Source organism: Myxocyprinus asiaticus, chromosome 8 (assembly GCF_019703515.2).
Source record: "Myxocyprinus asiaticus isolate MX2 ecotype Aquarium Trade chromosome 8, UBuf_Myxa_2, whole genome shotgun sequence".
Taxonomy (NCBI): Eukaryota; Metazoa; Chordata; class Actinopteri; order Cypriniformes; family Catostomidae; genus Myxocyprinus; species Myxocyprinus asiaticus.
The window spans coordinates 6,147,018-6,160,183 of NC_059351.1; the positions used below are offsets into that span (position 1 = coordinate 6,147,018).

The 13,166-nt window shown below is 38.2% G+C and overlaps 2 protein-coding genes across 6 annotated transcripts in view; one reads left to right on the forward strand and one right to left on the reverse strand.

The window, feature by feature from the left end:
- The window catches only part of LOC127444521 (uncharacterized), a 212,668-nt gene that overhangs the window by 67,700 nt on the left and 131,802 nt on the right, over positions 1–13,166 (reverse strand). The gene's annotated exons all lie outside the window — the stretch shown is intronic.
- LOC127444517 (TBC1 domain family member 1-like) overlaps positions 1–13,166 on the forward strand; it is a 111,628-nt gene that overhangs the window by 43,037 nt on the left and 55,425 nt on the right. For all 5 annotated transcript variants that reach the window (XM_051703909.1, XM_051703905.1, XM_051703906.1 and 2 more), the window contains 7 exons: positions 1,651–1,740; positions 4,960–5,064; positions 8,178–8,310; positions 8,990–9,081; positions 9,815–9,931; positions 11,845–11,964; positions 12,490–12,576. In XM_051703909.1, coding sequence (XP_051559869.1) covers positions 1,651–1,740; positions 4,960–5,064; positions 8,178–8,310; positions 8,990–9,081; positions 9,815–9,931; positions 11,845–11,964; positions 12,490–12,576 — 744 coding nt within the window. The remainder of the gene's footprint in view (positions 1–1,650; positions 1,741–4,959; positions 5,065–8,177; positions 8,311–8,989; positions 9,082–9,814; positions 9,932–11,844; positions 11,965–12,489; positions 12,577–13,166) is intronic.

Consider the following 13,166-nt stretch of genomic DNA (forward strand, 5'->3'; position numbering starts at 1 on the left):
TGCATTGATATGGCCAGTAACGAGGGTTGCACTTTCTTAAAGTTTGTTACAAAAGCACAGAGTTAGAATGTGGAATGAGGCATATAATGCTTCACAGTGCTGGATAAACCTGTTCTGCACTTCCTGTTTCTCAGACAGATAGGAAGCTGTCAGCTACTCAGCAGGAAATGACCTAGCAATTATAGTGAGCTCACAGTTTTAAACAGCCATTTTAAAATAATTCTGGAATTGCCTGCAGCATTATAAGTGTTATGAAATGACAGTGCGATCATCACAATTCCAGTTTTAAGTGTTTGGCCTGTACTTGATAAGGACGTTGAGAGCATTTCAACTCTTGCTGCAGTACACTCTGACATAGGCAGCGCTGGGCAGATTACTTCTGAATTGTAATTGGGTACTGATTACAAATTACATGGCAAAAATTGCAATCAGTAACATAAACTTGTAGATTACATTTTTGGGTAATCTAATCCGATTACTTTTGGATTACTTCCAACCTAGCTCTTTTATTTGATGTCACTTGAATTTCTCATGTAAGTTTCAAGAAATATGGACAGGTTCCCCAGGGCACGTTACACAAACGTGGTCATGCAATTTCGCCATTTTACAAACGCCATTCTTGTGTGGTGGTAAGAGATTAGACCAGTTATATTTGGCAGTCAGTGTCACAAAAACAGCCACAAAGTTATCGCGAAATCAAAAGTGCATTTTTGAAGCCGAGTACAACAGCAATTCACGAAACAAACTATTTTTATGCCACTTATGCAATTTAATTACATTGTGAATATGAAATGATGTGTATTTGGGCATTTTGTTGTGTTTGATGGACAAAACCCTTCCAAACACATAGTGACTCATGTTTATACACACAGAGTGATAATTCATATAATACTTAAAATGTGTTTGTCATGAGTTAAGAAAGTTGACAAAACATGCAAACATACTCTTCAGATGCTTTTTTAAATTTGACGTTGAATCCTTTGCAGTTGACAGGATATTAACCTTTGGAAGGCAGAGTTTACATGGCACAGTGTGTCCCCTTAAAAGTAAAATTATCTTTGTACATCCAGTGGTCAAACACTGATTTAGACTCTCTGCCAGGCTAAAAAGATAGTAATTGTAGAGAGAAAGCCTGGAGAAGTGTTTCAGTGTTTTCTGGTACATTGTCGAAAAAAAAATAATCTTGATTCGTGATCACCCTGGATTGCTGCTTGTTTTCAAACTGAACTACCTTTTTCCTCTGTGGTACACGCCTTCCAAACAGACCTTTTGCATTCCTTTTGCCATATGTCAAACACTCGGTCAGAGCTTTCCCTTGTGTGTAGGCGCTCTAACCCTGGTCTGGTAAGTTATGATCTTAGCTCTATAGTCTCATAGAGGAAAACTGGAGCTGGGTCAATCATAGTGGTTACACTGAGGTTTAATCTCACTGAGCAAATATGTGCATGGTCATCAAACACATACTGATTTGAAGATGATGTTTACACGGAAACCTGCTATTGCTCTGATATCATATGGTCAGTATCCCCAGAAAGAGCTGTCATTAATGGCTTTAATGCATGCACCCATATATTTACACATGCTCTTTCTTCATAAAGCAAAATTTCCATCGCTTTTTCACTTAGACATGCATATCTCTTTGTGTTGCAGATTGGACGCTCACAGATCTTTCTTGTGAGTCCTGACACTAAGAAAGTGGCTATAGAGAAGAGCTTCAGAGAGATTTCCTTCTGTTCACAGGTCTGTTTCTCTCTCGATGTTAATGCATGTTCACATTGACAACAATTAAATCACTGAAGGTTGCCAAGTTGCTGTACTGTTTGTCACTTGAAGGTGTTGCTTCTTGACTGCCTTATTCAACTGTATCAGGAGCAGAGAATGTGAGTGGAGTAGAGCGGTAACAATTTCCCCTCAAAGCATTCTATGATCACTCTGCTTCATCTCTACTCCAGGTTGTCCATTTCCAGCTCCATGCTCCCTCTACGCTTCCACGCGCCACGATTGCTCCATGGCAAAATTTGCGCCTAACTACCGCTCCACTGTAAAGTTATTTCAGTATGCTTTTAAGGGCTCTATTTTTGTGAGTGTGCAAATTGCAGCGCTCGTTATGCAATTTCCGTGAAAGCGGTAAATCTAAACGCAATTTTTGTGCCAGCGCAAAGCACAAGTGGCTGTGAGTCGCCTGGGAGTGTTTGCGCTATCTGTGGGTGTATGCACTCAAACTGTATGTGCACTGTATGTTAATGAAGTGGTGCAAAGGCAGTTTGCTATTTACTTGAGAAGTAGTTCATTGCGCTAAGATGTTTCAAAAGCAGATCTATTTTCAGCACAAAGTTTAAACTCAGTTCCTACATTTGCAGTTTGGAGATTGCACCAGCAGGTGGTAATACAGTTCATGTCCTTACTCTGAATATTCAGTATAGTGGAACATCAAAATATGTCCCTGACATTAGCCGTTTTATGCAACAAAAATGTTTGAGATTTGTGTTAAACTATCTTTATTATTCAGTTATTTTAATTATATGTTTACAGTTGTATTTATAATATAATTTGTATTGGTATTTTTATACCTGTTGTAATAGAGTGATTTTTAAGCCGGTGGAAGAAGTTGGAGAGGATTAAACGTTTAGATTTGGGATATTTTTTTTATTTTATTTTTTTGACCATTTCATTATTTTGATTATATTTTAGTTTCGTTTGAAGTGTAATTTGAATCTAGAAATATTTTTAGTTAAAACATTTTTGCAGACACTGCAATAACCGGAAAAGAGCCTCAGAAATAAATTGCAGTTGACCCAGCCCATTAGCGTTGTTTTGCACACGATTTCACCAAATGCATTTGCACCTAGACTTAGCGCATGCTTGCATGAAAATACCAAAACTTCATAGCCATGCCCATTGACTTTGCATTTATGTCATAGCGCTCTTAAAATAGGTCCCTAAATGTCACAAACCTGTGTGCAGAAGATGTACTGTATTAAATGAAAAATAAATGCACAATACTAGGAGAAAAGCTTTAATATGCTTTATAGGAACAACATTAGCCCAAGTTTTTATAATTTTTTTTATTTTAGCTTACTTTTGAAAAATATCAGCAACATTCGCTGGATTAAATAAATTACCAAAGGAAAAATAAAACCATTTAAAAAATAAAAAAAAAATTAAATAAAAAGAAAATTATATCACATAAATTAACTAACAAAAAATATACATATATATATTATTAGGCCTATGTTTTACTGCCCTTTCTATTATTGCCCTTTATTTATTTGATTTATATATTTAACGGGAAAAAAAAAAAGCTGGTTGAGTGACATTCTGAAAATGTTCTACACTTTTTTACTTAGACTAGATAAGACTATCAAACCTATGTGTCCAATACTAAGTTCACTTTCAGCAATACTAGCTTTTGAATCTTTTATATTTATAATATACCTCTGTCTACCTCAGATCGCGTTTGAGCTTCTTCATCTGCAAATGTAAATTGTATAAATTACGGCACTTAAATCAATTAAAATCAAATTATGCAATATTAACAAATTGATAAATTCAGTTGGTGTTTTAGGTCGTTTAAAAATCAGTTCTGTTTAATGCGAGACATAATACAGATGGCGATGCATTATTAGTCATTTATTAAAATAAAATAATTATTCAAAATATTTAATAGGAGAGACATTATCAGCATGTGAATGAATATTGATAATAATAATAATTCCTTTCATTTATATAGCGCTTTTCTAGGCACTCAAAGCACTTTACATAGTTTAGGGGGAATCTCTGCAACCACCACTAGAATGCAGCATCCACAGTGCACCAGAACAGCCACCACACACTAGCTATTGGTGGAGAGGAGAGTAGAGTAGAGTGATGTAGCCAATTCAGGGATGGAGATTATTAGGAGGACATGATAAGTTAGGGCCAATGGGGGGAATTTGGCCAGGACACCAGGGTTATACCCCTACACTTTACGAGAAGTGCCTTGGGATTTTTAATGACCACAGAGTGTCAGGACCTCGGTTTAACATCTCATCAGAAAGACAGTGCTTTTTTTACGATATAGTGTCACTGTCACTATATTGGGGCGTTAGGACCCATACAGACTGTAGGGTGAGCACCCCCTGCTGGCCTCCCTAATCCCACTTCCGGCAGCAAGGTCTCCCATCCAGGTACTGGCCAGGCTCAACCCTGCTTAGCTTTAGTGGGCAACCAGGTGAGAGCTGCAGGGTGATATGGCTGCTGGCCACATTATTGTGATTTCTGGACACAACAAACCTTTGGTTATGGCAGCCACCTAATATTTCTAATATATTGTTCCTCATTTATGACAATAGTGTTTAACACTGCTTAACAAATGATGAATTATTATTCATCCACTACACTGCTCGTAGTGGAAAACAATGATGCTCTGATTTTCAAAAAATGACTAACTATTGAACATACCTTAATTCTCACAATCTCCTTGGAACACCGGCATTCAGGGTTGCAAAATGCAATCACTGTTGTAATTAAATATGAGTATATATGCTTTGACTTTCTTGAAATGCCTCAAAATGCATACCGTACTAAGAGGCCTACAATGCATTTGCGTTGACCTCTACAAAAGCCTTTTCAGTCTTACATTTTCATTAGGTTGAATATCATTTGGAATATTTTTCTCTGGTTTACTGAATGGTTTCTGTTGTGATAATGTTATGAAAACATCTGCAACATTCAGAAAAGTAATCTCATATTAAACAAGTGTATATTTTATGGAATGTTGACATTTTCCAAACTCAACATGTTTTTTCTGAATTGTAAAAAAAATAAAATAAATGGCTGGTATATTCTCTTATGTCTTAAGGAAGCCCATATACCACAGTCAGAGTTTATATAGTTGTGGTGACGCATTACATGTGACCATTTGGCTCTTTTTCTCTCTTTCCTCTCTCTGTCATTGTCTTTCTGACTGTCCTTCTTTAGGGTATTCGGCACGTTGACCACTTTGGCTTCATATGCAGGGAGTCGGTGGAGTGTGGAGGCTGCCAGTTTGTCTGCTATGTTTTCCAGTGCACAAACGAAGCTCTGGTGAGAATCTTGGAGAGATGAAAACAATGTTTCTCTATGAGGAACACGTTCAAAATAGTCTCCTGTAACAGGACAGAAAAATATGTCACGTTCTGCTCAAGCCAAGTTAAAATACTAAGGCTTATCAGTTTTTGAACAAATACAAGATAAAAACCAATACAACAAATCCAAAGAGGTTTTCATTCAGTGCTAATCTTTTAAATGGAAAAATAAATACAGTGCTATGAAAAAGTATTTGCCCCCTTCCTGATTTCTGTTTTTTTTTATACTAAATGGTTTTAGATTTTCAAATGAGATATAACATCAAACAAAGGCAACCTGAGTAAACACAAAATACAGTTTTCAAATATATTTTTATATTTTATATATATATTTTTACTGAAGCAAAAAAGTTATCCAACACATAAATCACCCATGTGAAAAACTAACTAAACTAAACTTAATAGCTTAAAACTTAAAACTTAATAGTGCCACCTTTAGCAGCAACAACTGCAACCAAACGCTTCCAATAACTGGAGATCAGTGTTTCAAAATGCTGTGGTAGAATTTTGGCCCACTCTTCTTTGCAGAACTGCTTTGGTTCAGCCACATTGGAGAGTTTTCGAGCATGAACTGCCTGTTTAAGGTCCTGCCACAGCATCGCAATCAGGTTCAAGTCAGGACTTTGACTAGGCCACTCCAAAACTATAATTTTGCTTCTTTTGATCCATTCAGAGGTGGACTTACTCCTATGCTTTGGATCATTGTCTTGCTGCATAATCCAGTTGTGCTTGAGCTTCAAATCATAGACTGATGACCGGATGTTCTCCTTTAGGATTTTCTGGTAGAGAGCAGAATTCATTCACGCCAGCACACTACCACCACCATGCTTGACCGTAGGTATGCTGTTCTTTTTGTGGAATTCTGTGTTTGATTTACGCCAGATGTAAGGGGACTCCTGTCTTCCAAACAGTTCTACTTTCGACTCTTCAGTCCACAGAACATTCTCCCAAAAGGTTTGAGGATCATCAAGGTGTGTTTTGGCAAAAGTCAGACGAGCCTTAAAGTTCTTCTGGGTTAGCAGTGGTTTTCGCCTCGCCTCTCTTCAATGAATGGCATTTTTGGCCAGTGTCTTTCTGATAGTGGAGTCATGAACAGTGACCTTTGTTGATGCGAGAGAGGCCTGCAGTTCCTTGGATGTTCTCCTTGGCTTTTTTGTGACTTCCTGGATGAGTCGTCGCTGTGCTCTTGGAGGAATTTTGGAAGGTCGGCCACTTCTAGGAAGGTTCACTACTGCGCCAAGTTCTCTCCATTTGGAGATAATGGCTCTCACTGTGGTTCTTTGGAGTCCCAGAGACTTTGAAATAGCTTTGTAACACTTCTCAGACTGATGTATTTCAGTCACCTTTTTTCTCATCATTTCTGGAATTTCTTTCGACCTTGGCATTGTGTGCTAATGAGACCTTTTAGCCAACTTCATGCTGCTGAAAAAGTTCTATTTAGGTGTTGATTTGATTGAACAGGGCAGGCAGTAATCAGGCCTGGGTGTGTCTAGTCCAGCTGAACCCCATTATGAATGCAGTTTCATAGATTTGGGGATTTATGCTGCCTTTATGTGCTATTGGAATTATCCTACTTCCCACTTCTGAAGTAATTACGAGTACGTCGTGTTCACGTGCTTTGTTGTCGGAAAGAACAGGAAACATGGACGACGCCAGGTTCATTCATACAAATTTCATGAGGAAGTTTTATTTTGACACCATAATACATATTAGTCAGTTAGCTTGCTGACGGTAATGGAATTTTGGTCAAATACAAGCTATTTTCACAGTGTAAAAAATTTACAACATGCATAGAATGGTTGCTGATATACATAAATAAATATGACCAAAATAGCAAATGCTAACTATTAGCTGTATTTAGAAAAATGAACAAAACCTGTCATTGACTACAGAAACTATACTCTCTGCCACGATAATTCCGATAGCACATGAAGGCAGCATTAGTAACTAATACTTTTTCACACAGGCCCAGTTGGTATTGGACAACTTTTTTGCTTCAATAAATAACATTATCATTTAAAAACTGTATTTTGTGTTTCCTCAGATTGCCTTTGTTTTATGTTAGATTTTGTTTGAATTTTTGAAACCATTTAGTATGAGATATACACAAAAACAGAAGAAATCAGGAATCAAATACTTTTTCACAGCACTGTAGATATTAACATGTATATACAGTACATGTTTTAATATTCATGGAGGTTTTAATGCAAGGATTTTAAAGAGCACCTATTATGGTTTTTCAAATATTACCTTTCATGTAGTGTGTTATATAGCTATTTTTGAATGTAAAAAAGCCTGCAAAGTTTCAAAAATCAAAGTGCACGTAATATGGAGTTATTGACACCCAAAAGAAAGAACCGATTCTGAACACCTGAAACGAGTCGTTAGTAATTCCAGACTTACTTCCTGTAATAACCTACGTAATTTGGTAACAAAAAACCTGCCTTTGGTCTGTTTACATGTACAGCCAGTGCAGGCTGTTAGCCTGTTAGCTGTTAGCCTCTGCTAACCGGCTAACTCACATTATTGTCAAACTACATATAAACTTACCACTGAGAAACGTCCTGTTCTCGTCGTGCTTGCGATGGTGGTTCGGGTTGATCTTCCGATGTATCACTATCGGACTCGGGCTCAAATTGGTAAGGTAAAACAGAAATTTTTTCAGACGGAGCTGAAACTCGGATATGGTAGTGGGCGTTTCCTTTCTGACACGCGCTGTAAGCAGTAGACCAATCACAACAGACTGGGACATCTGACCAATCAGAGCAGATTAGGCTCTCTGAAAGGAGGAGTTTAGAATGAATCCTTTAGAACGGATCATTGAAGGAGTCGTTTTTGACACTGGGGAAAAAAAGGTAATGCTGCAATTTAAATTATGAGCAAATTAAAGTGTTTTTTGACCTTGGATCCATAGACCTTTAAAACAAAATTAGGCATGTTTAAAAATTATAATAGGTGCACTTTAAGTTTGTGGTTGGTGTTTTTTGTGGTAAATTGTCAGAACATTTCTTTATTTCCAAGTTGGCAAGTCAGAAGCACAGAACTGCTCTGTGTGAATGTCTCTGTGTTTAGGTGGATGAGATCATGTTGACTTTGAAACAGGCGTTCTCTGTGGCCGCCCTCCAGCAGAACAGTAGGACCCAGAGTCAGCACTGTGACAGCTGTCCCCTTCAGCAGCTGCACAAACTATGTGACAGAATAGAGGGTCAGACATCTACTCCTTAGTCATTTAATTTCGTCAGTCTATCACACTTTTATCATTACCATTTTATTACTTTTTACTCCTTTTTTGTACTCAATCATGTTTTGCACCTGTCAGATAAAACCTGTACACTTTTGTTCAACTTTAATACACACACACATACACAATCTCTCTCTCTCTCTCTCTCTCTCTCTCTCTCTCTCTCTCTCTCTATTTGGAACAGGGAATTGCAATAATATTGATTTCTGTATTATTATTATTTTTTTGTGATTACTGTGTTTTTCGATCTGTTTTTCACACAATGCTATCATATTGCTTCAGAAGGCTTGGAATATAGAGCGCAGTTTGATGCTTTTATTGTGCTTTTTGGAGTTTGACAGCCCCTGGTCACTATATGTTTTCATTATATGGAAGAGAGCAGCACAACATCCTTCAGAATTTCTCTACCCCCCCCCCCCGCCTTAAAAATAACTTTCATATAGAAGAATTTTCCTTTTTGGGTGAACTATTCCTTTAAACACAACAATGATTTAAACAACCTTAATGATGGCAGAACTGAGAAACTGTTAATGTTAGAACAGATTTTCAGTCCCCAGATTTCAATTCAGAATACAGCAGGCTGCTACAGTGTATACATGTATTTGTCTGTGTGTGCATTGTGTGACTGTGGTTTTATGTGCAGGTCTTCATCCATCCAACGCTAAGCTGGAACTCCAGAGACATTTGGCAGGTCTGGACAATCAGGAGCAGGCAGCTGTGTTTGAGAGCATCATGGTGAGTTCAGTTATTCCAACCTTAAAACCACTATAACACTCTATACAATTACGTTCTCTGGATTAGCAGTGTGTGTGTCAAATCCTTTAAGGGTGGCATGAGAGGAATGTGTGTTTCTCCATTCTGAGGGTGTGACGGTAGTATAAATTAAACCAGTTAGTCCACTTCAGCCTCAGCATGCTAGCATAGCATCCTGAAACAATGTTCAAACTGATCCACCATTAGCAGCCTGATGAACACACAGATATCCTGCCCAGTTTCTTTACGTTCAGACAGAAGTGTAGATCTCATTTTAGCTTTGTTGGTACAAACAGGACATTGTCTATGCAGTATTGATTATAATATTGTGACAACTTATCTTAGGGTTTTGCTACTTTTTGGTCACATTAAAATGCTCAGACTGTTATGTTTTGTCTAAATAGTGAAATAAATGAGAAATTTGGCAAGGTAGATTTCTTCTGAGCTGTTTTACCCTGCATCATGGACATTTGTTACAAATGGGGCTTTTGTTAGACTTTTAAAACGCTCGGACAAGCGAAACTGGCATTTTTTTCTAAAGGATGTAATAAGTAATTTGGCAGGGTAGATTTCTTCTGCTCTCTGCTGGACACATTTCTCTTTGACGGTCAGCTCGGAGCCAAATGTGTTCTCTTAACACTGATGCCATCTTTTGGAAATTTAGAGAAGTGAAACCTGTCATGAAACCCTTCTGTCTGTGTCTGTGCATGTGCAGAAAGCCAGGCCTAAGTCGGATCAGGAAGAGAACGAGTTGATTGTGTCATGTCTAAGAAGACTGTATGAGGAGAGACAAAAGACACACACTCACACACACAACGGACAAACAAAAAAGGTAAACTTAAATGCCTTACGCACCGATGAACACTCCTGCTTTGTCCAGAATGTTATAAAAGCCATATTCTTCTTACTAAAGTATAAATTTGGAACTGATGCTGCGTTCCCTTCAACTCTGAAAGCTGGAATTTCCAGCTTTCCACATGGGAAAGTGCAATAGAACTCCACTTGAAGTAAGATTTCGGAACTCGGAAACTCGTACGGAAATCCACAACTCCAGATTTTATTGAGATGCTGGGGTATGACATAAGGGAACATAGCAGCACCCAGTGAGATACACACAGTTCAGTGTAAACATTCGCTTTTAAGCATATAACATGCATCTATGAGTCAATGTTCCTACATTACAAAATGATAAAGCCTGTTTGCAGGTGTGAAAAACAATGTAAATCAGCTTTTTTCTTGATAATATTACACCTGCAAAACAAATGCTAGCAGCGTAAAGTAGAGGTCAACCAATAGTGGATTTTGCTGCTACTGATAACTGATATAAGGTGGTGGAAAAGGCTGAAAACTGATTAATCAGTCTATCATTTTTTAAAATCGATTTATAGAATGTTAATGAAATAAATATAAACAAGCCTGAAATACACAGGGGACTCTTATTTTTAAATTACAGAGATTTTGGGGGGCTCAGCGAGTAAAGACACTGACTACCACCCCTGGAGTCGCAAGTTCGAATCCAGGGTGCTGAGTGACTCCAGCCAGGTCTCCTAAGCAAATTGGTCCGGTTGCTAGGGAGGGTAGAGTCACATGGGGTAACCTCCTCGTGGTCAGTGTGGTTTGCTCTCGGTGGGGCGCGTGGTGAGTTGTGCGTGGATGCCGCGGAGAATATCTTGAAGCCTCCACACGCGCTATGTCTCCGCGGTAACGTGCTCAACAAGCCACGTGATAAGATGCACGGACTGATGGTCTCAGACGCGGAGGCAACTGAGATTCGTCCTCCGCCACCCGGATTGAGGCAAGTCACTATGCCACCACGAGGACTTAGTGCGCATTGGGAATTGGCCATTCCAAATTGGAGAAAAAAAGAAAAATTATGGAGATTTGGCCGTTACAATGCTCTATACTGGATGTACAGTGTGGCCCAAAAATATCGCTAAGTTTGGCTGCTCATATCTTAAAAATGCAGCGTACTTCTACGACTTTTTGTTAACAACAAAATTACGTTACTGTGACGTCATCGTGAGCAACAACTTGCTACAAATAAATAAATAAATTGTTTGGCCAAACAAAATAAACGGGGCCACATGGCGAAAGTGAAGCACCTAAGTTTGCTGCCATTGAAAACTAAATGATTTATTTATTTATTGGTGCCAAAAACAAAAAACTTCCAGTGAGCGGCAGTTCTGTGGACGGAAATACCTTGATGATGAGAGAGGTCTACAGAGAATGGCCAGACTGGTTCGAACTGACAAAGTCTACGGTAACTCAGATAACCGCTCTGTACAATTGTGGTGAGGAGAATATCATCTCAGAATGCTATTCTGAGATGCTGGTTGGCGCTGTTGTGTACATAATATTAGGCAGGTGGTTTTAATGTTGTGGCTGATTGATGTATATTCTATATATATCGCCAGATGAGGTTTAATGAGGAATAAGGTTTATTATTATTATTTAAAAGACATCGGAAACCGATAGATCCAAAATGCAACTATCGGCACCAATTAATCGTCAAAATCAGTCTCCCTCTACCGTATAGCATCAATTGAACATGTACAAAGCTAGCATTGCAATTTGTTTCTTTATACGTAATATCCCCAGCATTACCAGTAATGGTACATCTTTGAGATCTGAGATATCAAGTAGGAATATCTCATATCAAACCCTGAATGGAACGCAGCATTTGTATTTAGTATGTATATTTGGTAGTATGTACATATGCGAGATGTGTCTGTTTGTGTGTATTAGGCTGCTCAGGACGTTTGTGTGAATGCAGAAGGCAGTGTGAATTCCAGTCGTGTGCGTCTGGAGGAGTTCAAGACTAGGGCAAAGAGATCATTAACTGAATCACTGGAGGGGATCTGGAAGGTACATACACATTTTAAGCATTGCAAACATTTTGCCAAATGTAATGTTTACATGTATCTAGCATTTGAAGAACGGAGGCCTTGAGCAGTGTATGTGACTTACAAGAACACAAGGCATTATGAAGAGATGTGCAATAAAGGGGTAGTTCACCTAAAAATTCAAATTCTGTCATCATTGTTCCAAACACATATGGCTTTCTTCCGTTTACCACAAAAGTAGATATTAGAATGTTAGCCTCAGTAACCATTCACTTTCATTGTGTGGAAAAAGATGCAATGAAAGTAAATGGTGACTGAGACTAACATTCTGCCTGACATTTTCTTTTATGGAACACAAAAGAAAGAAAGTCTAACGTGTTTGAAATAAATTTGAGGGGAACTGTCCGATCAACTTGACAGCCTGCTGCAGGTTCAACTGTACAAACTTACCATAATGCTTTGTCATAATGCTTTCTATGTCTGTATATTGTACTTTATGAGTAGCATTTATGGAAAACATTTTTGAATGAATGTGTCCATATAACAGGGCAGCAGTAAGTCCAAATCTCAGAGGGACAACGGTGAAGGAGAGAGCAACTCTTCCAGCTCCACCACAGTAAACAGCACAAACCAGGTCAGCAGAACATTCACATCTTCACAGAAATCGAAACAATGCGTTTTCACTTCATAATCAAAGAGTTCTGTCATTATGGGCCAAGGACTAAAGTCTTTAAGCTTAAAGGAACAGGTCACTCAAAAGGAAAATTCTATCATCATTTACTCATCCTTATGTTGATACAAACCTGTATGACTTTCTGTCATCTGTGGAACACAAAAAGAGGAATTTTAATGGACATCCCTTTTGCTAATTTTAATATGATGGCAGTTGATAGTGACTCACTTTAAAGCTCACAAAAGTACCCAAAAGTTAGTCCATGCAATTTATGGATCAGATTCCAAGTCATCTGAAGGCACATGAAGGGTTTTGGTGAGAAATATACTCGAAATGTGAAAATCTGGACTTATGCAATAGCTCTCCTTTTGCTTGTTGCATGAGAGAGGTTCATGCACAATGGCTTGCGCCTAAACCTCACAAAGGTGTAAAAAAGGCAAGTTCTCGCATGAATGTGAACGAGGAGCGGTCAAGCTTAAAAAAAATAAAAAAAGACAAAAAACGTAGATGCACCATAGTAGTAAATGTAATTATCATCTACTTTCATGGTG